The 23,214-nt window shown below is 44.7% G+C and overlaps 1 protein-coding gene across 1 annotated transcript in view; it reads right to left on the minus strand.

The window, feature by feature from the left end:
- Nucleotides 1–22,781, minus strand: part of plg (plasminogen) — a 141,124-nt gene extending 118,343 nt beyond the window's left edge. The window contains exons 1-4 of the mRNA XM_078230122.1: nt 22,656–22,781; nt 22,427–22,562; nt 20,619–20,725; nt 1,644–1,758 (exon numbers count right to left, since the gene is read on the minus strand). Of these exons, the coding sequence (XP_078086248.1) occupies nt 1,644–1,758; nt 20,619–20,725; nt 22,427–22,562; nt 22,656–22,701 (404 nt within the window). The 5' untranslated portion in view covers nt 22,702–22,781. The remainder of the gene's footprint in view (nt 1–1,643; nt 1,759–20,618; nt 20,726–22,426; nt 22,563–22,655) is intronic.
- Between the last annotated feature and the right edge of the window lie 433 nt (nt 22,782–23,214).

The raw sequence follows: 23,214 nt of genomic DNA on the forward strand, positions 1-23,214 counted from the left end.
CAAGATATTGATATCAGTTCTAAAAGAATTGGAAGTGACCTTAGAATCATGAAGTTTAGCCTTCAACTAACATTTTTACTCAGGATATTATTAATAAGTAATACTTTCCTATTTTTTCATATGAATAAAGAGTGCCATTTCACTGCCTTGCGAAAGGAAATAGGAGGAGCCTAACTGTGCCTCTTAGCTCTGTCAATGCATTTGGTGTTAATATAAATGCTCTTTAAAAAGGTTTGAATTATTTTTAATTTAATTTATCATACTTCCATTGCAAACAATACAATCCCCTACATTATTTTCAAATGGTTTATCTATAACAATGACCCAGAGGTGCTCACAAGCAGTCACCTACTCCAAGGTTGTTCTGATAAAATTTGAAATTTGAGTTCTTTCAGCACAGGGCCATTCAGCAATTTTAAGAATTGTTTCTATAGAGTTCAAGCTTTATTCCTGCCTTGGTCCGTTTCTGTGTTTGTATTACAAGAACTTTCCCTAGGAATTTGTACAAACTTTCTAGAGTCTGTGCTGAAAATTTACTGAAGTCTATCAATTTTATATGATTCCCCTCCACTGTACTCTTTTTTCATCATGAAATTTGGGGGAGATATAACTCCTTTCATTGCTCACAAAGCCACAGGTGGGTCTTATATAGTAAGGATCCACAGTTAAAAACACTACAAACCTCACATGAAAATAAAACTTCAAAACCATTCTTATTGTAATAATGAAAATTTGACCATCTCATCTCTTCTCAGTCATTAAAAATAACAGTACAATAATGGGTTAGATTAGTGTGTATCTTGATGCGTCATTATTAATGTAATAATCGTTAATGTTTGGGATATCATTAAATAGGTATTTATCAAGAAACGATGTGCAGTTGAATGGAGGCAAGTTCAGAGTTTTACAAAGTCCTATCATTGGACTATCTTAAACTTTCTTCAACATCATTGATTGGCTGTGGCCTGTTGGTACGTTAGCCAGAATGAAATGCTTCTGTAGCACTTAATACATTGTGAGAAAATAAAAGAAGCCATGGTAACCATAGAATCATAGAATCCCTTCAGTACAGAAAGAGGCCATCCGGCCCATCGTGTCTGCACCGACTCTCCAAAAGAGCATCCCATCCAGGCCCTCCCTCCGCCTTATCACCATTGTCAAGAGCCAAGTCACAACCAACAAGACCTTAAGACACACAGAAATCATCATAGAAACCCTACAGTGCAGAAGGAGGCCATTTGGCCCATCGAGTCTGCACCGACCACAATCCCACCCAGGCCCTACCCCCACATATTTACCCGCTAATCCCTCTAACCTACGCATCTCAGGGGCAATTTTAACCTGGCCAATCAACCTAACCCACACATCTTTGGACTGTGGGAGGAAACCGGAGCACCCGGAGGAAACCCACGCAAACACGAGGAGAATGTGCAAACTCCACACAGACAGTGACCCGAGCTGGGAATCGAACCCAGGACCCTGGAGCTGTGAAGCAGCAGTGCTAACCACTGTGCTACCGTGCCGCCCCAGAATCTGACAGAGTTTGAGTCAGATATATTGTTTTCATTTGTTATGTTTTTTATGTTGTTCTTTTTTTCCTGTGAGAAATTAGACATTTTTAACAAAGAATATTAAAAACTAACTTCGGTTTGTGCGGGATGTTGCTGGCCCATCTTTGACATGTTTTTCCAGAAGCTGTTTTTGTTGCTGTTCCTCTGTAGCTGGCACCATTGTCTGACTTGCATTCCAAAAGAAAAGCTAAGTAAGAAGAAAATAAAAGTATTGGTGAAATTTGAAGTTGTTAAATAACAGTGAAATAAAGCAGCAACATTGACCTTGAACAACAGATGCCTTCTTTTTTTCCACCATTCCTTTTTCTCCCTCAACATTGGAATTGCATACTTCATGGTTGATAACTGACTAAAGATACCTTCATCCAAGTCTTAATCTAGCAAGTGAGGATGGGTAAGGTATTTAACATTAGAAACATCAAAGCTGACTCCAGAGAAGTTTTCTGGCAGTAGCGAGGATCGGGAATCCTTGCTGGATCTTTCCCTAACATGAGGTTAGCGAGAGTAAGTTGAGCACTCCTGATGCCACTCGGCCTACCATTAAATAAATAATCTGATCTATAGTCTTTTCCCTGGTCTGTAATAATAAACAATTTACTAACATACAAAAAAATTTCCAGAGAAAACCTCTGGCCTATCCACATAATTGTGGTGCCTTTAGTGGGCAACCATGGCTTAGTGGTAATTTCACTTTGGCATGCTTTGTAGACAAAAGTTCAAATCCCACCATTGCAGAATTGGTGAAATACATCAATGGTGGAATTTAAAAACAATTAATAAAATCTGAAATTGAAAGCTAGGTCTGAATCCAGATGTTCCAATTTGCGGAGGGATAGAATCATAGAAACCCTACAGTGCAGAAGGAGGCCATTCGGCCCATCGAGTCTGCACCGACCACAATCCCACCCAGGCCCTACCCCCACATATTTACCCGCTAATCCCTCTAACCTACACATCCCAGGACTCGAAGGGGCAATTTTTAACCTGGCCAATCAACCTAACCCGCATGGGATGGGAGGGAGAGAGAATGGAGACAGGTTCTAAACTGCACATCCGCAGTTTACTGAGGCAGCTGCTCATATTTGTCAGCAGCTGCCTCCACTCCTTTGCCCCACTGAGTTCTTAAATATAGATGTGATTGTGTGTAAAAATTCATAAACTCATTTGAACTGTAAAAGTTGTCAAAAAAATGTCAAGCTTTCAAAGAACTGTCAAACTATTTCTGTGTGAGTTTCCTCCGGATGCTCCAGTTTCCTCCCATCGTCCAAAGATGTGCAGCTAGGTGGATTCGTCATACCAAATTGTCCCTTAGTGTTCCAAGATATGTAGGTTAAGTGGGTTAGCCTAGTAAATGTGCGGAAGTAGGCCTAGGTAAGAATCTTTTTCAGAGAGTAAATGCAGATTCGATAGACCAAATGGCCTCCTGCACTGCAGGGATTTTATGGTTCTAACTCTCAAAAAACTGTCAAAGTTGTCAAAGAACTGTTAAAACCCATGTAGACTGACAAAGATCATTGGAACAGTTAAAGTTGTCAAAGGATTTAACTCTGCTAGGCTTTAAATTTTTTAAAAATGGGTGGTGTTTATAAAAAAAAAGTGCTTGCTATTTCGATCTGATTTTTGACGTAAGCCTGTGGGTTATCATGATGGGATTTGTGCTGCAATACTAATTTTATAACCTAACATTATCACACTTGTGGTGCCTGTTAAGAGAGCTGTTTGATTGACAGTTATGAAAGGTAATAGAATAGAAATGTTTGTTTCATAAGAGATTAATTATTTAAGTGTTTGTTTCCATAAGAGATGGGCTGAAGAAATTTAAAGTATGAAATGTATTTTTTATCAATTAGAGTGTTTTTTAAAAAAAATAACGATACCCTCAATTGGCACATAGCTTTATTTTATATCAGCATAGTTCCTGAGGTCTTCCCATTGTGGATTCTTGGTTTTTATGGAAGGGGGTAGGGGCAAAGGGTGAGGTGTGGGGGGCATGAATTAGCACTAAGTTGACATTGGAGCTATAAAGAGCTGGGAGGGGGTGGTGATTGCCATAGGCAGTATGAGGAACCATTGGGATGGTAGGGGGGCACAGGGTGGCATAGGGAGGTATGAGGGGCCATAGGAATGGGTAGAGGAGCATATGTTGGCTTGGATGGGAGTGTGTAGGGACAGTGAGCAGTGAGGGCTGGAGGGATGTTTTGTGTTATATTCATTTTTTAAATGACTTTAACAAAGTGTTGGAGCACCAAGGCAGGCTTCTGCATCTGATAATCTCCGCACTCATTCCAGGAGCCCCCAGCCGCCCTGCCCCAGAACAAAAATCCAACTTTCCGGGACTGTTTCTCCTGGGTTGGGTTAGCAAAGCTGGGAAATCTCCCAACTCTGTGCACTCAATGAGGGAGCAAAATCCAGGCCCTAGTCTCTTAAACTACTGTCAATTGTTGCAAAACCCCACCTGGTTGACCAATGTCCTTTAAGGAAGGAAATCTGCCATCCTTACCTGGCCTTGCTTACATGTTCCAGATTTACAGTGACATGGTTGATTCTTGACTGCCCTCTGAAATGGCCTAGTAAATCACTCAGTCCAAGGGCTATTGGGGATGGACAACAAATACTGGCCTTGTCAGTAACACCCTCATCCTATGAAATAATTCTTTTAAAATTACAATATCTAGACTCCTCAGCTCACTGTAATTTAACCCCATTTTTGTGTCTGTAATAGGTTGGAATATTGGTGTGTTTTAATGTGTCATAGTTCACGCAAAAAGAAACTTTGGAAATTCATCACTATGAATTTATCAGGAATCAATCTTCCAGTATACAGGCAAAGTTCTATGAGCTTAAAATGCCACAAAATCTTTTGAGGGATGCAGAAATCCCTCTATTGCCTCCATCCTCATTTCCAATTGAGGAAAATAATACATAAAATTCCTCTCCAAACCACCCCCCCCTCCCCCCCAATTATGGATTGAAGCTAGATCAGGAGACCAAGTCAGCCCTGATTTGTACCGTAGTATTACCTGATTCTTGTGCAAGGTGAGCCAGTGTCAGCAGTTCTGATTGGAGATTTTCTTGGGGGTTTCATCACATGACCTGCCTCCAACCAGCCCACCCAGTCAAACTGCTTTTCTCCTTGCCTATTTTTTTGTAGATAACCAAAGTATTCAAATACTTTAAAAAAAACAATAGTGACCCTATGGATACTGCTGAAAAATTCTGGAGGATTGGCATCACTAACTCCTCCTTGAGGGAATTTAGTGACGGCAATCTGATCCACAAGGTGCACTATTTTCCAGGATAAACAGAACTGCTTAAAGTCTGACAAACTTTATAGGAGTTAGCCCAGGTCCTGCTTATCCCATGGGCCTGGATTTTTGGAATGGCGGAGGCTCACAGTCAATTTATATTCCAATGAGCACTGACTGGCTGCAGGTGGGACTTCTGCCCCTCACTCAGGAGGAAGTCCTGCCCGACAGAGCTGCCAGCCATTCTCATTTGCCAGCAGCTCTCCAGTCCCCGCAGTGACAGCGCTAAGTGGACAGAAGAGGAACAACTCCAACCTGCCTGAGCCTAATTGCCAGAGCCAAAGGACAAAGTAATTATATATTTAACTGGCTGCATGATGTTTAAAAGCTGATCATATGATTTGATGGGTCATCCAGCAAGGCCAGGAACCAAAACTTACAATGACTTGACAAAGATCCTTGAAGAGCATTACTCTCCAAAGCTATTGATCATTGTGGAACGGTTCAGGTTCCACCAAAGGAATCAAGTGGAAGGCGAAAGAATTGCTCAGTTTGTGGTAACCTTAAAAAGGCTGGCACAACATTGTGAGTTTGGTGAGTCATTAGCGGATACTCTTCGAGGTCATCTAGTTTGTGGTTTCCAAAATGAGGCTATCCAAAGAAGATTGCTCACTGGACATGCTTTTACTTTAAAGGCTGCAGTAGAAATCACAGCGTTGATGGAACTGGCTGCTGAAGAGGCTTCACAATTTGGTGCCGGAATGAAGATCCATAAGTTGGGAACTTCCCATAAGAAGTCAAAACAGCAACAAGCATGTCACAGATGTGCCAAAATGGGCCATTCAGCCAATAGCTTTTGCTTCACATACTCTGAATAATGCTGAATCTAACTATGCTCAGCAAGAAAAAGAAGCATGGAATATATTCATGATTTACATGGTGACAATTTAGCATTATTGACTGGTCATTTACCCTTAACTACTATTTTTGGGCCATATAAAGGCATACTGCTGTTAACTGTTAGTCGATTGCAAAGATGGTCACTAATATTATCTGCATACTCCTATGATATAAAGTATTGTCAATCAGAATGCCATGCTAACGATGTTTCATTATCATGCTTACCTTTACCTATTGAGCAGATCCCACCAAATAGTTTTGCTAATATTTATATTTTTCAATACAGATTATTTGCCTGTGACAGCGTCTCAAGTTCAGAGACATACCAGAAATGATCCTATGATGGGTATAGTATTGAAAGTAATGATATTTGAAACACATATCCCCATCCTTTATCTGAACATATGTATCAAGAAAGCTTGAGTTAATGGTTCAAGATAGGTGTCTGTTGTGGGGAATCTGAGTGATCATTCCTCTTAGTCTGCGTGAAAGAGTTTTTGAACAACTACATGAAGGACATCCTAGTATTGTCTGCATGAAGGAATTAGCATGTAAGTTATTTTTGGTGGCTGGATCTGGATGCTCAGATTGAAGAAAAAGTGGGCCAGTGTCAACCCTGTGCACGAAAACGAAATACACTACCGTTATCTCCTTATCTCCTTTGTACCCTTCGGAGTAGCCTAAAAATGCCATGACAACAATTGCATATAGATTTTTCTGGTCCGTTTGATAGTTACATGTTGATAATTGATGCATACTCAAAGTGGCCAGAAGTTGTTAGTATGAGATCTACTGCAACTGAACAAACCATTGAAACATTTCATGAAATTTTTACACAATTTGGTAAACCAGAACAGATTGTTAGCGATAATAATTCACAGTTTATTTCACAAGAGTTTGAGGATTATGTCAAAGTAAATGGCATTCAGCATGTAAAATCCGCATTTTATCATCCGTCAACCAATAGAATAGTTAAAACGTTCTTTAAAAGTTTCAAGAGAAGAAGGTTCGTTATCACGTCATACTACTAATACGACTGTCCAAAGTTCACCTGCACTAATACTCTTAAAGAGAAAGTTGAGAACTATGATTTGTTATTACCTCCAGAAGCTTCAGAGATGATAAAGCATCAACAACAATCTCATGTTGCTACACGAGATGTGCGGGCAAAACAACACTCAGTTCAACAAGGAGATCGAGTGTTGGTGCATACTTATGCCACAAGTAAGAAATGTGTACCAGCCACAATTTTTGCAAAAGCAGATTCGATTTCTTACACGGTTCAAACTGAAGATGAAATAGTTTGGCAACGCCATGCTGACCAATTGTTGTCATCTCAAATTGATTTCTCCAAATCATCCCTTGAAGCACCAGCCTGTGCCCCTTGGCAATGCCCATCGGGCATGGGGCAGTGCCAAGGAGTAGGGCCTATTGGGGGAAGGGCCTAGGGGGGTGGGGCCTGCTGGAGGTGGGGGGATACGCTGCCACTCTGCCATTGCAATCGATGGGGGCTGGAGGGAGGACCGCGATCGGGCGAGGAGGGGGGTCTGCCGGGGGGAGGGTGGGAGAGATCATCACGCTGGGAGAAAGGGCTGGAGATCGGGGCGGGCCGGGATGGGGATTTGGGGGCTGGCCTCCAAATGGATGGTGGGGGTGCTGTGATCGGGCCATGGGGAGTTGCGGGGTAGCAGTTGGGGGGTCCCAGGCTAGCAAACCAGAGGCTGACACTTCAGGGCCACTGCACATGCGCAGAGGCCCGCTGATTTCAGCCTCTCTAGCGTGAATCGGCCCTAATGAGATTCACACTGGTGGCCTCTGCATTTCACAGAGTGTGGGAGATTCTAGCCTGAACTTGCACTGGAAAAAAAGCATTAATTACTCCAGTTTTCCTGCGAATTCGATACTTAGAATTTTTTTGGGAGAATTGCGCCCCACATCTTGGATGGAATTCTCCAGCCCTGCCACTGCTGCCAGTGAGGACAGAGAATTTGGTGCTCAGCCAAATCTCCGTTCATTGCAACGGGAGAGAATCCCGTTGGCATGAATGACCAAAGAATCTCTCCCTTTTTCTTTTTGTTTGAAACCCACAGCCCATTACATAGTTAGGACATTACAATAAGTGTAAGAGGTCCCGAGGCAGACAGGATAGAGAGGGCCTGAGGAGTCACCAGATGGGGGGGGGCTGGTGTTCGGGGTCTCAGGAGAGAGATTGGGGGGAGGTGGATGAGGGATCTGGAGGCCAATGGCCTTAATGAAAGGGTGTTTCCAGTCAGATGGGGGCTTCTAATGGAGTCACCCACCCCCTTCCTGCCTGAAGTCTAACTTTGGTTCTTTTTGGCCTTCCCCCACAGGGGTTTAACATTCCTGCCAGCTTAAAAATTGATTCTAGGCAGTAAATGGCCCTTAAGTGACCATGAATTGACCACTTAAGGGCCTTAATTGGTGCAAGGGAAGGCTTCCCTTGTGAGACTTTGCCAACATAAAATTGCTATGTGGTCAGGGTTGGCATGAAACTACAGGAAACACCATCCTTGCAATTTCATTTCCTCCCACCCCTGCCTAAAAACACACCCGTGGGGGTATGTAAAATTCAGGCCATGGAGTTAAAATAGCTGGTCCATATAAACAAAACCTGGTGCCTAGGTAATTCAGTTCCTTTTAATGGAAGAATTGATTGCAACGGAATTGAGTATAAGGTCTTGTGTATAATAGGCAGCCATACCTCCCAATATAAATTTCCAGCCCAATAGCTCAATATATTTAAATTCACTTCCCAGTCTGCCCGCCCCCAACTACGCCTCTTAGATTAAAATTTGCACAATTTTTATTTGGTCCCAAGTCTCTTTTTTTGACACTCTGTGATTTGATTTGATTTATTATTGTTATATATATATTAGGATACAGTGAAAAGTATTTTTTCTTGCGCACTATACAAACAAAGCATATCCTACAGAGAGAAGGAAAAGAGAGAGTGCAGAACGTAATGTTACAATCAGAGCTAAGATGTAGAGAAAGATCAACTTAATGCGAGGTATGTCCATTCAAAAGTCTGATGGCAGCAGGGAAGAAGCTGTTCTTGAGTCAGTTGGTACATGCCGGCAGACTTTTGTATCTTTTGTATCTTTTTCCCGATGGAAGAAGGTGGAAGAGAGTATATCTGGGATGCGTGGGGCTCTCAATTATGCTGGCTGCTTTTCCGAGGCAGCGGGAAGTGTAGACAGTGTCAATGGGTGGGAGGCTGGTTTGAACAATGGACTAGGTTTCATTCACGACCCTTTGTAGTTTCTTGCAGTCTTGGACAGTGCAGGAGCCATACCAAGCTGTGATACAACCAGAAAGAATGCTTTCTGTGATGCATCTTTTAAAGTTGGTGAGAGTTGTAGCAGACATGGCAAATTTCCTTAGTCTTCTGAGAAAGTAGAGGCATTGGCAGGTTTTCTTCACTGTAGTGTCAGCATGGAGGGACCAGAACAGGTTTTTAGTGACCTGGACACCTAAAAACCTGAAGCTCTCAACCATTTCTACTTTGTCCCCATTGATGTCGACAGGAGCATGTCCTCCACTACGCTTCTTGAGGTCGATGACTATCTCTTTCATTTTGTTGACATGGAGGGAGAGATTATTGTCGTCGCACCAGTTCACCAGATTCTTGAAATCTTTCCTGTACTCTGTCTCATCATTGTTTGAGATCTGACCCACTACAGTGGTGTCAACAGCAAACTTGAAAATTGAGTTGGAGGGGAATTTGGCCATAGAGTCATTGATGTATAAGGAGTATGGTTCCACCATTGGAAGATGTGCTAATGTAACATGGTATTAGCCTGCCCCCAAATAGTGGTCAAGTGTTTGGCTTTTGTGTGACAGTGCAAATGAGATGAGCAATTCACCATGCCATTTGCACCCTATCATTGACATGGTGCTGTGCACCCAGCCTTGGCTGGGAATCACATTCCACGTCTCTCTTTACAATGTGAGGACTACAGCAGAAAAAAGAGGAGGTAGTAGGATTTAAGTCTCAATGGAAGTTAACCCTTAAACAATCATTTTAACTCAGACAGGAAACTCAGGGATAAATCCCAGTCTATGATACTGGGATAGCCTGATATCAGCTGTCCATCATGGTACCAACATACAAACATATGCGGACATACAAAATGATGAAGTTAATATTGAGAACATTGGGTCAACTGGGTTGATACGGCTATTGTCGCATATTAAAGCATCTGGACAGTTTCCTGGTTATCAGGTATTAATATAGTAGTTGGCAGGGTTTGTTTGAAAAATGCATTCCATCAGTTACACTTTATACTTCTAAAATCCCTATGGATTGGACAGCTGTCTCCCTCTCCCCATCTCTTTATTTTCTCTAATGTAAACTGCCCACCTGGAGAAAAGGAAAAGTAAGCTTCTGTACACAATAATGAGCTGCTTTACAACCAGTGTGGTTAAATATGCTGCCTGGAACGATCCACTTCCAAAATAATTGCAACTAGTGGAAGTGGGCTACAAATCTTCAGTCATCAGGCTGAATTTTAAGCCACCCACTACCCCCAAACATTCCTAACACCCTACCCCCCACCCCGGCAACTTGGGGACAGAGGTGAGAAGGCCTGGAAAATAAGAGTGCTAAGTGGCATGGTAAGCTGACAAGGACATATGGGCATTCACCTGCTCAGAAAGAGCGTTCCAGTTGGCAATGAGTGCATGACTGTCAGATTTTGAGTGAGGTGGCGATGATACCTACATCTTTCATAGGAAGGGCAAAACTCTGGGAATCAGGAAGACATGGGGAGAAAACAGGGACAGGAAGGAAAGGGAGCCCAATCCTTCAACAGAGACAAGGGCTACCTGGAAATGACCAAAGACCAATGCTGCAGAAGGCTGCAACTCCCCAGGCAGGTAGTCACAGAGATCTGTGACCTGGTCACATCACTGATCTCCATGCCTTGTCAGTAGCCGTCAAAGTCATTGTGACCTTCTTCTGGCTTCTTCCAAGGATCAACTACAGACATTAGTTCCATCTTGCAAAATGCTGCACAAATCTGCAATTTGTAGGTCACTGATTCTCTCCTTGACAGAGCTGGACAGCACATCCATTTGATAACAGACTTGGCCTTGAAGGGATAGAGAGTATTGGATTTCACCTCCATTACTGGATTCCGCCAACTGCAGGACATTATTGATTGCACCCATATGACAGTTGCACCCATATGCACTCAGCATCCACCCAGTCAGATTCATCAAAAAGGAAGGGATTTTACTTACTCAGTGTTCAACTGGTCTCCAACCCCAAGATCTTCCTCCATGTTTGCACTTGCCTTTCTATAAGATCCCGTGATGCTTCCATTCTCAGCCAGTCCAGGTTGCCTCAATTTCTCATTCTATCCCCTAAAGTACGTAAATGGATTCTTGGGAGCAAGAACTTTCTTGGCGTCTGCCCTCTGTGGAGGTACGGAGGGATTACAACCAATGCCTCTTGTTCATTAGGAGAACCAGTAAGCAGGGAATTGGGCCTTTGAAGATGCAGTTCCCATATCTGAACTGGTTCAGTGCCCTCATACAAGCATTTTGGTCATTCTGATGATCTACTGCCCTGTCCATAATATGGCCCTCCAGGGAAGTGTGGGTCTTGAGAGCGGTGAGGCCGTAGAAGGGGAGAAGCATGAGGTAAGAGGGGAGGAGGTGGAGGAACATGATGCTCAAAAGAGAGGTGCACCTGATGCATGATGAGATGGCCTCCTCCTGCCACCCTCCAGGAAGAGGACCTCCATCTTGTCTTCATAGCTTGCAGCATTTGATCCTCGATGAAGTGAGGAGCAGCCCTGCCCTGGATGTCAGGCCTATTGTTCCTCTGCAACTGACATCTCGCTTCTGTCTGCTAATGTGGAAAGCTTTGGCAAAAAAACTGCAGATTTCTCTATTAGGACAGCCAGCAGTCTCAATGACAGCTGCTGTGGGGTGTTCAAATGAGGCTCATATTTCATCTGAGATGCTCTGTTCCCACCCCCACTTGGTCTAATTGGACAGCAAGCCCATCTCCATATCAGTTAAGAGCTTTCCTACGTGAAAATCTTAATTTTAATCAGTTTCCCACTATAAGCAGCTTTCTGACCCAAAAACAGACTCTTGTCTCCCGCCCCTTGGTGTAAGTTCAGCCCAATATATCTTCCCAACTTCCTGAGGTAGAGAAATGGCATTACTAACACCATGGAATAAAGAGAATTTTAAGTAAGAACTTATAGCCTATAAACTCGGGTGTGAGGGTATCTGCAGGACAGTTAGGAAACATACGTTTTCTGTAATACTGTGTCTTCATCCTCACTCTTTCATAATCTTCATCATCCTCTGTCTCTTCAGGAAGAAAGAGAAGCCTATTTCAAAGACCAAGTCCCAAATGTCTACTTTCTACTGATTGTATTGCAGAAGAAGTGTTGACAGCAATACCAGAGCACCAAACAGCTGAAATCCATGTAGAAGCATAATAAGGTACATCTTCAGTTTCAGCAGAACTCCTTGTGATATCACTTTGCTGTTCATAGTATATAATTACAGCTTTAATTCGGATTGGGTTTGTAGGAAAGGCTTGTGGAATTAGCGTGGGAATATTAATCAGAGCCTACCTATTCCCATTTAAACGTGCCAGGGCAGGCTCCTGGCAGGAATTAAAGGGCAGTGGCATATCTATAATTTTTTTCAGTACTAACTGAGATGGAAATTTTTTTTAAGGTAGCACCTGAAGGCAGCCGAACAGGTAGATCAGGTGGTTAAGGAGGCATATGAGATGGTTGCCTTTATTAGTTGGTGCATAGTATATAAGAGCAGGGAGGTTATGATGGAGCTGTATAAAACGCTCGTTAGGCCACAGCTAGAGTACTGTGTGCAGTTGTGATCACGACACTATATGAAGGATGTGATTACACTAGAGAGGGTACAAAGGTGATTCACCAGGATGTGGCCTGGACTGGAGAGTTCCAGCTATGAAGAGAAGCTGGTTAGGCTGGGGTTATTTTCCTTGGAGTAGAGAAGGCTGAGGGGTGACCAGAGATGAGCTGAGATGTACAAAATTATGAGTGAAATAGATAGGGTAGACAGGAAGGATTTTTTTCTCCTTAGTAGAGCGGTCAATACACAGGGGTCATAGATTTAAGGTAGGGCCAAGAGATTTAGAGGGGATTTGAGGAAAAACCTTTTCACCCAGAGGGTGGTGGGAATCTGGAACTCACTGCCTGAAAGAGTGATAGAGGTGGGAAGCCTCACAACATTTAAGAAACATTTAGATGAGCACTTGAAGAGCTATAGCATACAAGGCTATGGACTAAGTGGTGGAAAATAGGATTAGTGTTTGATGGCTGGACCAGACACAATGGGCCGAAGGGCTTCTTCCTAAGTTGTAAAACTCTGAATGTATGATGCATGAAAATGGAAAAAGCTATTCTTTGACATCTTTATTATACTGTTGATGTTTTCAGTCCAATGTCAATATTTTGATGTTTAAGTGTGTAAACGGCACGGTAGCACAGTGGTTAGCACTGCTGCTTCACAGTGCCAGGGACCTGGGTTCAATTCCCAGCTTGGGTCGCTGTCTGTGTGGAGTTTGCACATTCTCCTCGTGTCTGCGTGGGTTTCCTCCGGGTGCTCCGGTTTCCTCCCACAGTCCAAAGATGTGTGGGTTAGGTTGATTGGCCATGCTAAAATTGCCCCTTAGTGTCCTGAGATGCATAGGATTAGCGGGTAAATATGTAGGGATATGGGGTAGGGCTTGGGTGGGATTGTGGTCGGTGCAAACTCGATGGGCCAAAAGGCCTCTTTCTGCACTGTAGGGATTCTATGAAAATCAAGAAAACTTTATAGATATTTAGACTGATCTTGAGCACTGTACTAAGATTTCTGTTCATATTACAATTATAGCAGGATAATGAATAGAAGAGAGAGTCTGACCATGAATCTCATGTCCTATTCCAGGAAAGTTAAGCATAATGTGCTGAGTAAACCATTTGTTTATTTGTAAATCTCTGTTCCATATTTGTTTAACCTCGCTTATCTCTCCAACTACCCATGCAAATAGTCAACTTCTTGTCAAACTATAACTTCCCCTGGTTAAAAATTTATAATCTATTGTACATGTGTGTGGAGTGGGGGGGGAGATGGAGAGAGAGGAGGGGGGAATGTGCAGGGGGAGGGGGTGTGCTCTCTGTATGGACTGGTTAATTTCTTTATTGGTTATAATTCCTGCAGAGAACCTTACAGAAAAATCCTCTGGATGATAACTCACAAAAATGCAACGACATGTAAAATAAGTAAATTATATAGTTTATGGTGACTTCATTTCTGCCCATGTGGAATGAACTACGGAAGATATTCTTACTTTAATTGTGCCATAAACCCCAGAGATTTCCAGGTCATATATTCTCCCCACTGACTGTGAACAGTGGTGTGATTCCAGACGCATTTTAATAGTTATAGCCCACAAGAAGACTGAATAATTTTATCATCAGTGGAATATGCGTTCCACAAGTAGAGAGAAACCTTTCACAAGATGTTCAATCCAGGCTACAATGGAATTTATTTTCCATAAGAAAACCAGGCAGTGTGTCGTCAAGACAAATTTCTACCCTCCAATCTCCAGGGGCGATTCTCCCAAAAGTGCTGAATTGGTGGGAAAACTGTTCTAGATCACAACCATTTCTTCAGTGCAACTTCTCACCCGAATCTCCGCACTCTGTGCAATGCAGAGGTCAAATCGTGAATATCATTAAAAACCCAGGGGCGGGGCCTATTCGCGCCAAAGAACCTGAAATCGGCGGGATGAGCGGGAACCCGCGCATGTGCACATCACTGGGAGATTTCAGAAAAGACCTCCCAGCATCCAGATCACTGCCATCCAACCCCCACAGACATCGCTGGCCTCATCGCTGGCCCTCACAACCCCCCCCCCCCCCCCCCCCCCCCCCCCCCCCAGACATCACTGGCCCCCACAACACCCCACAGACATTGCTGGCCTCATCACTGGCCCTCACAACCCCCCCCACAGACATCGCTGGCCCCCACAACACCCCACAGACATTGCTGGCCTCATCACTGGCCCTCACAACCCCCCCCACAGACATCGCTGGCCCCCATAACACCCCACAAACATCGCTGGCCTCATCACTGGCTCCCACAAACATTGCTTGTCCCCACAACCCCCACAGACATCACTGGCCTCATCACTGGCCCCCCACAACCCCCCTCACCACAGACATCACTGGTCCCCGCAACCCCCCCACAGACATTGCTGGCCCCCACAACCCCCCACAGACATCGCTGGCTTCATCATTGACCCCCAAAATGCCTCCACAGATATCACTGGCCCCCACAACCTCCCCCGCCCCCCCACCACAGACGTTGCTGGGCCTCACACCCCCCACAGACATCGCTGGCCTCATAATTGACCCCCACAACCCCCCCACAGACATCACTGGCCCCTAAAACCCCCCCACAGACATCGCTGGCCTCATCACTGGCCCCCACAACCCCCCCCCCCCCCCCACGGATATCATTGGCCCCCACAACCCCCCACAGAAATTCCTGGCCCCCACAGCCCCTCACAGACATCGCTGGCCCCTACAACCCCCCCACAGACATCGCTGGCCTCATCTCTGGCCCCCACAACCCCCCCCCCCCCCACGGATATCATTGGCCCCCACAATCCCCCACAGAAATTGCTGGCCCCCACAGCCCCCCACAGACATCGCTGGCCTCCACAACCCCTCCCCCCCACAGACATCGCTGGCCTCCACAACCCCTCCCCCCCAACAGACATCGCTGGCCTCCACAACCCCCCACAGGCATCGCTGGCCCCCCTCCCCCATACAGACATCACTGGCCCCCTCCCCCATAAAGAGAGCACTGCCCCCACCTCCCCCCCATACAGTCAGCGCTGCCCCCCCCTCCCACATACAGACAGTGTTGGCCCCCCTCCCCCATATCGACATCGCTGGCCCCCTGCCCCATACAGACAGCGCTGCCCCCCCATCTCCCCCCGCACACACAGACATGGCTGCCCGCTCACCCCATGCCCCCATGGATCTGGATAATGCGAGAACACAATCCCTCCATCCCTTGAACGTACAGTCCTCAGTGCTGCCCTGCAGAAAACCTGTGTTGTGCTGACGTGCACAACCCCAGCTTGCGAGCATTCCCTCTCTTGAACCCCCCCGGACACAGCAGCCTATTGAAAGGCAGCCAATCAACACCCCGAGGGATGAATGACACTCAACTGAAAGCAGCCTTCAAAATCTCTCACAAGTATTTGTTGCCAATGGGCCCTTGACTGACCGCACTCACTGCACCTGCACTGGTGTTGTGAGACTTCTTACTGTGCTTTACCCCAGTCCAATGCCGGCATCTCCACATCATGGCAACCATCGACACCGCAAACTGCCTGCTCCAAGTGGAGAGGATCTCCAAGAAGATCGCGCATATGGACTTCAACCTGGTCTTACTGTGCTGTCCTAATAAGCCAGAGCTGTATATAAGCTGCAGGAATGGACACACAGCCAGTCACACCACAAAGATGGCTGCACGCAAACCTGCTCCCAAATTCACAGAGGCCAACAGGAGCACCTGCTAAATGTCATGGAGGAGAGGCATGAGCGGATCTTCCCGGCCAGGGCCCTCACCCAAGGGGTGCATCCACTACGGCATTGTGGGAGGAGGTGGCAGAAGTGGTGAATGCCAGGAGCCTGACACCGTGCTCTGGCCAGCAGTGTCGCAAAAAAATGTACGACCTTCTTCGAGCAGCAAGGGTGAGTGAGCATCCCACTTGGAACCCCGCACATGCTTGGCACGGATCTCAAACCCTGCTTAGACACCTGAAGGGCATGCAACAAGTTACCCTTCCCTCAGGAACAGAATCTAACCCCTTCCCCTCACCCCTCAACGAGCACCCTTCAGTGGTGACCGCTTTCCCCGAAACTATCAGCACAACGCCCGAGACACAGGCACGCATTGCACACCATGCACTGCAATATGTTAATGCTTGCTATCCACCTTATGATCCCACAGGAAAACAACATCCACAACACACGGGAAACGACACAGACTGGTGGTGGTGTGCCTGACCTGTGGCAGATGACCAGCATGGAGGAGCGTGCCATGGAGCTGGCAGGAGGTAATGGGCATTCCCAATTGGTCACCGACAGCCAGGTCAGCGTACTGCATGCAAGTGGGCAGAAGCGCACCCTTAACCTAGGTCTTCCTCAAAGTAAGTGCGATGCTGCGTAGAATGTTTTGCCTCCCTTCCCCTAATGTGTGTTCCTTATTGCAGCTCTGGAGAAAGAGGAACCCAGCCCTTCGGATGTTGCCGCCGTCCCTGCTGCTTTGGAGCAAACTGTTCACGATCCCCTGGACGACACCTCACAGGGAGGTACTGAGGAAACCTCCGAGGGCAGCACCACTAAAGCGTCACCGGCATTTACCACACAACCCACCACACAGAGACTATCACCGCGGCGGGTACCTTTAGTGTTGAGGCTTCTGGGTCACGATCTGGTGAGCACATCACGGGCACTGATGCACATCGCGTGGAGGCGGGCACATCCGAGGGCTCGGGCACACGGAAGTCTGCTGGGGGCCAGGATTCAGCTGACCCCAAGCCAGCTGCTGAGCCTCTGGGTTTGTTCCTGCCAAGGCTGATGGAGATGCATCAATAAACCTGGGGAGTTGTGGAAGGGCTGTCAGCAACCATGCTGCGACTGCAAAGCTGTTTAGGGGAATCCAACAGATTGCTGTTGCAGGAGGTGGTGCTGACACAACGTGAGACCCAGGCCAACACTGCAAGGGTGGTGACCGCAGTGGAAAGTCTGGCTCAGGGGGTCTGTCCTCATGGGTGACAGGATCCAGGCCATCCTGGAGATACTACGGGCCAAGGGTGAGTGTGTTTCCGGCATCCAGGAGGTACAGCGTTTGATAGCCATGGGTGTCGGGGGCATGTGGGAGACACTGCTGGCCATGGCTGTGAGGCTCGACAACTTAGCCCAGGCTCAGAGGGCAACTGCTGAGGGGCTCCAGAGCCTGGCTTGCTCACAGAATGCTATAGCGGAGGGGCTCCAGAGCTTGGCCAAGTCTCAGAAGGCAGGGCTGAGGGATCACACATCATGGGGCAGATGCATCTAGGCCTCCAGGATTGGCAGGCCCAGGTGATGCTGGAGCTTCTGGCGCTCAGTCCAGCTACCCTAGCATCCCATGGAGTGTCCCCGAGGCCTTTGGGTACCCCAAGGGAGGAGGAAGGTCTTGAGCCCCTGCTGGAGTCTTCCACCAGGAGATCCCGGACCTTCCGATCCCCCCCTTCCTCACACCGGGGCATCTCAGGGCCAGCGAGATGGACAGGGTGGCACTGAAACATTGCCATCCGCAAGTGAGCCGGGGCCCTCCAGGTCCCGGCCACCCAGGGGACGTCCGCCAAGGGCATCACAGGCAACAGGACGTGCATCACAGCTGGACACCTCCACCTTCGATGTGCATCATGGGGTAGCACCTAGAAGAAGCAGTAGACCGCACAAAGTAAGAAAGTTGTAATTCACTAAGGGGGCATGGGTGAAGGTCAGCATTAGTCAGGGTTTATTAATCAATAATGTTAAGAACACAATAAACTGTTAATTGCACCTCACAGCTGTGAAATGGCCGACACGCGCATCTCCCAGCCCGACCTGCCAAAAAGGTTGCGGGTCGCGATGGGAGAATTGGGCCCTCCATTTCTTCTAAAGGTGCAGTGGCTACATCACTACATATTCTCATTCCTTGAGTGGAGCAATAAGAATCTTATTGATTTAGCTCTTCCAAGTCAGTGTTTTTCATATCGCTACAAGTCTAATATCTCTGCATTAACAATTCTCATTTCTGAGTCAGAAGGATATGGGGGGGGGGTCACATCCCACTTCAGTGACTTCAGGATATGATCTAGGCTGACTTTCCCAATGTAGTTCTGGAAGAGTGCTGCACTGACAGAAGTTCTGTCTTTCAGATGAAATGTTAAGCCAAAGCCCGAATGCCCTCTGCCCCATTGCATTAAAATGAATCCTCTAACTTATGGCCACCTTAAGAACTGACACCAGTTGTTCTTTATTTGCAAGACTATTTATTTTCAAAATGTTCATTATATATACTGTAACAATGTTCTAAGCAATCTTGAAGATCCTGCTGAGATTATGATCAGCATCTAATCAGCAGGAACAATGCCAAGAATCTGCCTCTATTAAGCCAGCATCCAGTTTTACAGTCCAAATTCCCCTTTAATTTCAAATCTCTCTCACTCAGCAGAGTGAAACTTCAGTAATGAACCGTGTTTTGCAGTTTCCGCTTCGCAGTTTTCAGGTAGTCGCAAAACAAAAAAAGGAAGAAATGTGATGACAGCTTGTGCTGGTGCAGTGAGGCTTCCAAAGACAAATCTTGAGAATGGATATTAGGATGGAAAACATAACAGAGCACATTACACAAAAGAGACAAATTAAGTTTTCTGATTAAACAGTGAGTCTGCAGGAGGACTGACTGATGTCTGGGATTCACAATCTTGCTCATTGCTATAGAGCAATAGAAATCCAGTGAGACCTGGGACAACTATCCATCTCAACTGCATGAAGGGAAAGCTTCTCAAAGAAGCAGGTTCACCATCAGAAACTGAGGGAAAGAACTAGGCTGCAGAATCATGGAGGAGAGGAGATTCCAGTAGCTGCTGGATACAGTTCTGATGCAGGAAAGGACGGCCTTTCTCACTGTTTGCATAGCCTTTCCTTCATTCAGGAGAGTGTCATCACTGTTCAAAGGTCAATGCAAGGCTGCAGCAGGCTTGGTGAAAGAAACCATTTTTATTGAATTGGGAGTTCTTTATCCAGCATCCACAGAAGCAGAGAAGCCTCCTATGTCTGGGACAAAGCTGTGCAAGCATTTGATCACAGATAGAGAATGGTTTCTCTGTATTATGAGGGATGGACATTGAGTTCTCCATTCCAAAAGAACTGTTTCTTTCACAAATTCTACTCCTCCCTTGCACTCACCCACATGGCTCCTGTTCCAAGTTGTAAAAAGATCTGATACATTGAAGGCTGTCTATAGTTTGTACTTTGAGAGTGCCTGTGATTTCAGAATGCCTCTAATATGTTTTGCCTTGTAAGTTGTTAGTCCCTCATTACATGTTCATCTTTTGCTGGTGTCTGTTTTTTCGGTGTATCTGTTCATACAGTTTTCACTGTATTTTGAAGACAAGCAGCAAAATTATCTCAATGTCCTGGTCAACATATATCCCCCAACGAAAATCACTAAAACAGACGGTCTGGTCATTATCACATTGTGTTTGTGGGAGCTTGTGGTGCTCAAATTAGCTGCCAGGTTTCCTACATAACAGTGACTATATTAGAAATATTCACTGTAAAGCACTTTGGAACATCTTGTTGAAGCATGGCAACCAATTTACACAGCAAATGTCATAGGATCTTTTACATCCACCTGAGAGGATAGACAGGACTTTGTTTTGACATCTCAACTATAAGACAGCACCACCAGTAGTGCAGCACTGCTTCAGTAAAGCACTAGGGTGCCAGCCTAGGTTGTATGCTCAAGATTCTGAAGTGGGATTTGAACCCATGACCTTCCAACTCAGAGTTCCATCACTGAACCACAGCTAATGTTGGGCTGTTGATATGTTTCCACTTTGAAGCTGCTGTGTCAATTTATCCACATGCACAGAACATCAATGTTCAGAGTCCTTCACTTATCTTTGACAAATGAGGCCTTTTTTCAAATTAGATAGTACAAACCATAATTAGTATTGGTATTTTTTGCATTTCTAAGCGATATAACATCTAACAAGATTGTCTGTATCATTGTTCCTGTTCTTTAGTGGAAACTCATTGAAACCTTCACTTACCTTGTTTCTCATAAAGAACAACATTTGGCCTTCTCACCACCAATTTCGTGTGACTATTATCGGCTGTCGTGATGCATTCTTGATCCTTTTGAGTGAAGAGGAAAGCTCTAAACATAAAACATATAATGAGGAATGTACTAGATAAAGTACAACAGGAGTAATTTTCACTTTGCTTAGTATTGTAAAGGGGACGATATTCGGTTAGAGTCCTTTATACATCTCCCCTGATTTTCAGCTCAAAATGAAGATAAATTCATAATGGGTGACTGGCACAATATTGGCTTCCAATGATATAGATGAGATTGAGCCAATCAACGACAGCATCATTAGCCAGATAAAATTGCTTTCTTAAGTTTCCTTCATTAACACTGTTGGTAGCCAGAATCAAAAATTCATTTTAACCATTAATACACAAAACAAAATGAATACTTGTTAGTTCAGAATTAAAGTTAATAGACTAACAATAAGTGTTGTTTTCCACAAGACGTATTTGAAGACTTTAAAAGACTCCTCTAACAATTGATTGCTTTGCACCTATTTGACAATGCATTTCCACTGTTTTAAAGTCGGTGTAACTGGTTTTAAATGAATAGCTTTGCGGCTCCATTAAAAGACAAAGTAATGTTACATAGTTGTTTATGGTAAGCGTTAATCAGATTATATTGGCAAGTCATTTTAGTATTTGACTCAACTTTCAACCATACCACATTTCGATGTGCTTTCTGCTGTGTTGTTATTACTGGTAGAAAACCCATTTTCATGTGATGCAGTGACAGTATTCATAGCCCTGTGGAATTTAGTGCTGTTGTATCTTTTGTTCCGTGATAAAATCTCTGAAAGTTGGAACCAGTTACTAAATTTTCTGATCAGCCTTTTTTTGAAGCTGCAACCCACATTTACCCACCTGATCCAATGACCAATCTAAATTAAATGTGCTGTAGAACTTATAAATCGGAGATATCATAAGTCAAAATCTGCAAATGTGGGAAATGCACAGTGGACTATTCTGCATTATCTCAGTTCCAGCAAGGGATCTACAGTCTAAACATGAACCTGTCTTCTCCCATAAAGAAAGATTTGTATAAAAGCAAATTACTGTGGATGCTGGAATCTGAAACCATACTGGAAAATCTCAGCAGGTCTGGCAGCATCTGTAAGGAGAGAAAAGAGCTGACGTTTTGAGTCCAAATGACCCCATTTATGTTGTATCTTTCATGACATCAGGACATATCAAAGTGCATTATGGCCAATGAAATATTTTTGAAGTGTAGGTGTAATTGCACAGAACTAGCTTCTACAAACAGCAAAAATGGCCAGATGATCCATTTTGGAATCACAGGATCATAGAGTCCCTACAGTGCAGAAGGAGGCCATTTGGCCCATTGAGTCTGCACCGACTCTCTGACAGAATGTCTTGTCCAGGCCTATTTCCCTGACTGTAATCCCACAAATCCGTCAATCCACCTAACCTGCACATCTTTTTAGTCATGTTTTTGAAGGAATTTGTCAGGACACTTGGGAAGAACTCTCTTGTTCTCTTCAAATTTAGTGGCATGGAATCCTTTATCCACCTGAGAGAGAGAGAGGATGGGGCCTTGGTCTAATATCTCATCAGAAATACCTCTGACAGTGTAGCAGCTCTTAAGCACTGCACTGGAGTTTCAGTCTAGGTTCAAGCAATGGAGTTCACCCAGAACAATCTGCTTCACAGGCATCTGAGCCACAGCTAACACCTTTGCTCATATGCTAATAGTCTGCTATTTATTTCCAGCATTTTCTACTTTTTATTGTTAAAGCGATTAATTTACCTGCAAAGAAATTGGGTTTCTTCGTTACATTTTGCTGCACATTTTTCCACACTGACTGCTGGGTATCTTGATTCATGTGCAGAATAAATCCAGGCTCCTTCTGTTTTTACATAATCAGCCAGTATATCACTTTTTACTGTAAAAGAAATAAACATTACATCAGTGCGCTTTGTTTATAATAATGTGCTTGACACAAAACCATCCAAATCAGTTTATTAGTTTCACTTACCGAAACATGGCAAAATCAGAAAAAGGAGCCCTGTGTAAGCAAGCATTTTAATCCTGATTTGAACCACCTTGAAAGCTCCTGCTATGGAACTGGGTCTTATTTACCAATTGAGGACTTTGCATCACCAAACAAGCCTGGGCAGAAAGAGCAACTTTACGTTTGGAGATAGTAAATCATTCTCTAAACAAAGATGGTGCACGCTTGCTAACATTACGCAGAGAATTCAGAAAACTCAGTGTTTCAGCTTTTTTTCAGAGAAAGTGTCAATGTTTTAGAATGATTGTTTAGTCATTTTCATTTATCTTTTGCTACTCCATCAACATCAACAGCTTTTTGAATCTTTCTAATCCCAAATACAGATATTTGATCACAATTTATTAAGTTAAACAGAGATTGGAGTGGACTCAAAGTTTCAACTTCCTCTCACAAAGGAAAACCACAAACTTGGACTCTATAGCGCCAATGGTACTGTACTAAAGATGCCCTAAAGGCCTAAAATGATGTCAATGTGTTTCTAGCCATTTTCGACATGGTCCACATGGCACCCCATTCTGTGATG

Source organism: Mustelus asterias, chromosome 15 (genome assembly GCF_964213995.1).
Source record: "Mustelus asterias chromosome 15, sMusAst1.hap1.1, whole genome shotgun sequence".
In the NCBI taxonomy this organism is placed as follows: Eukaryota; Metazoa; Chordata; class Chondrichthyes; order Carcharhiniformes; family Triakidae; genus Mustelus; species Mustelus asterias.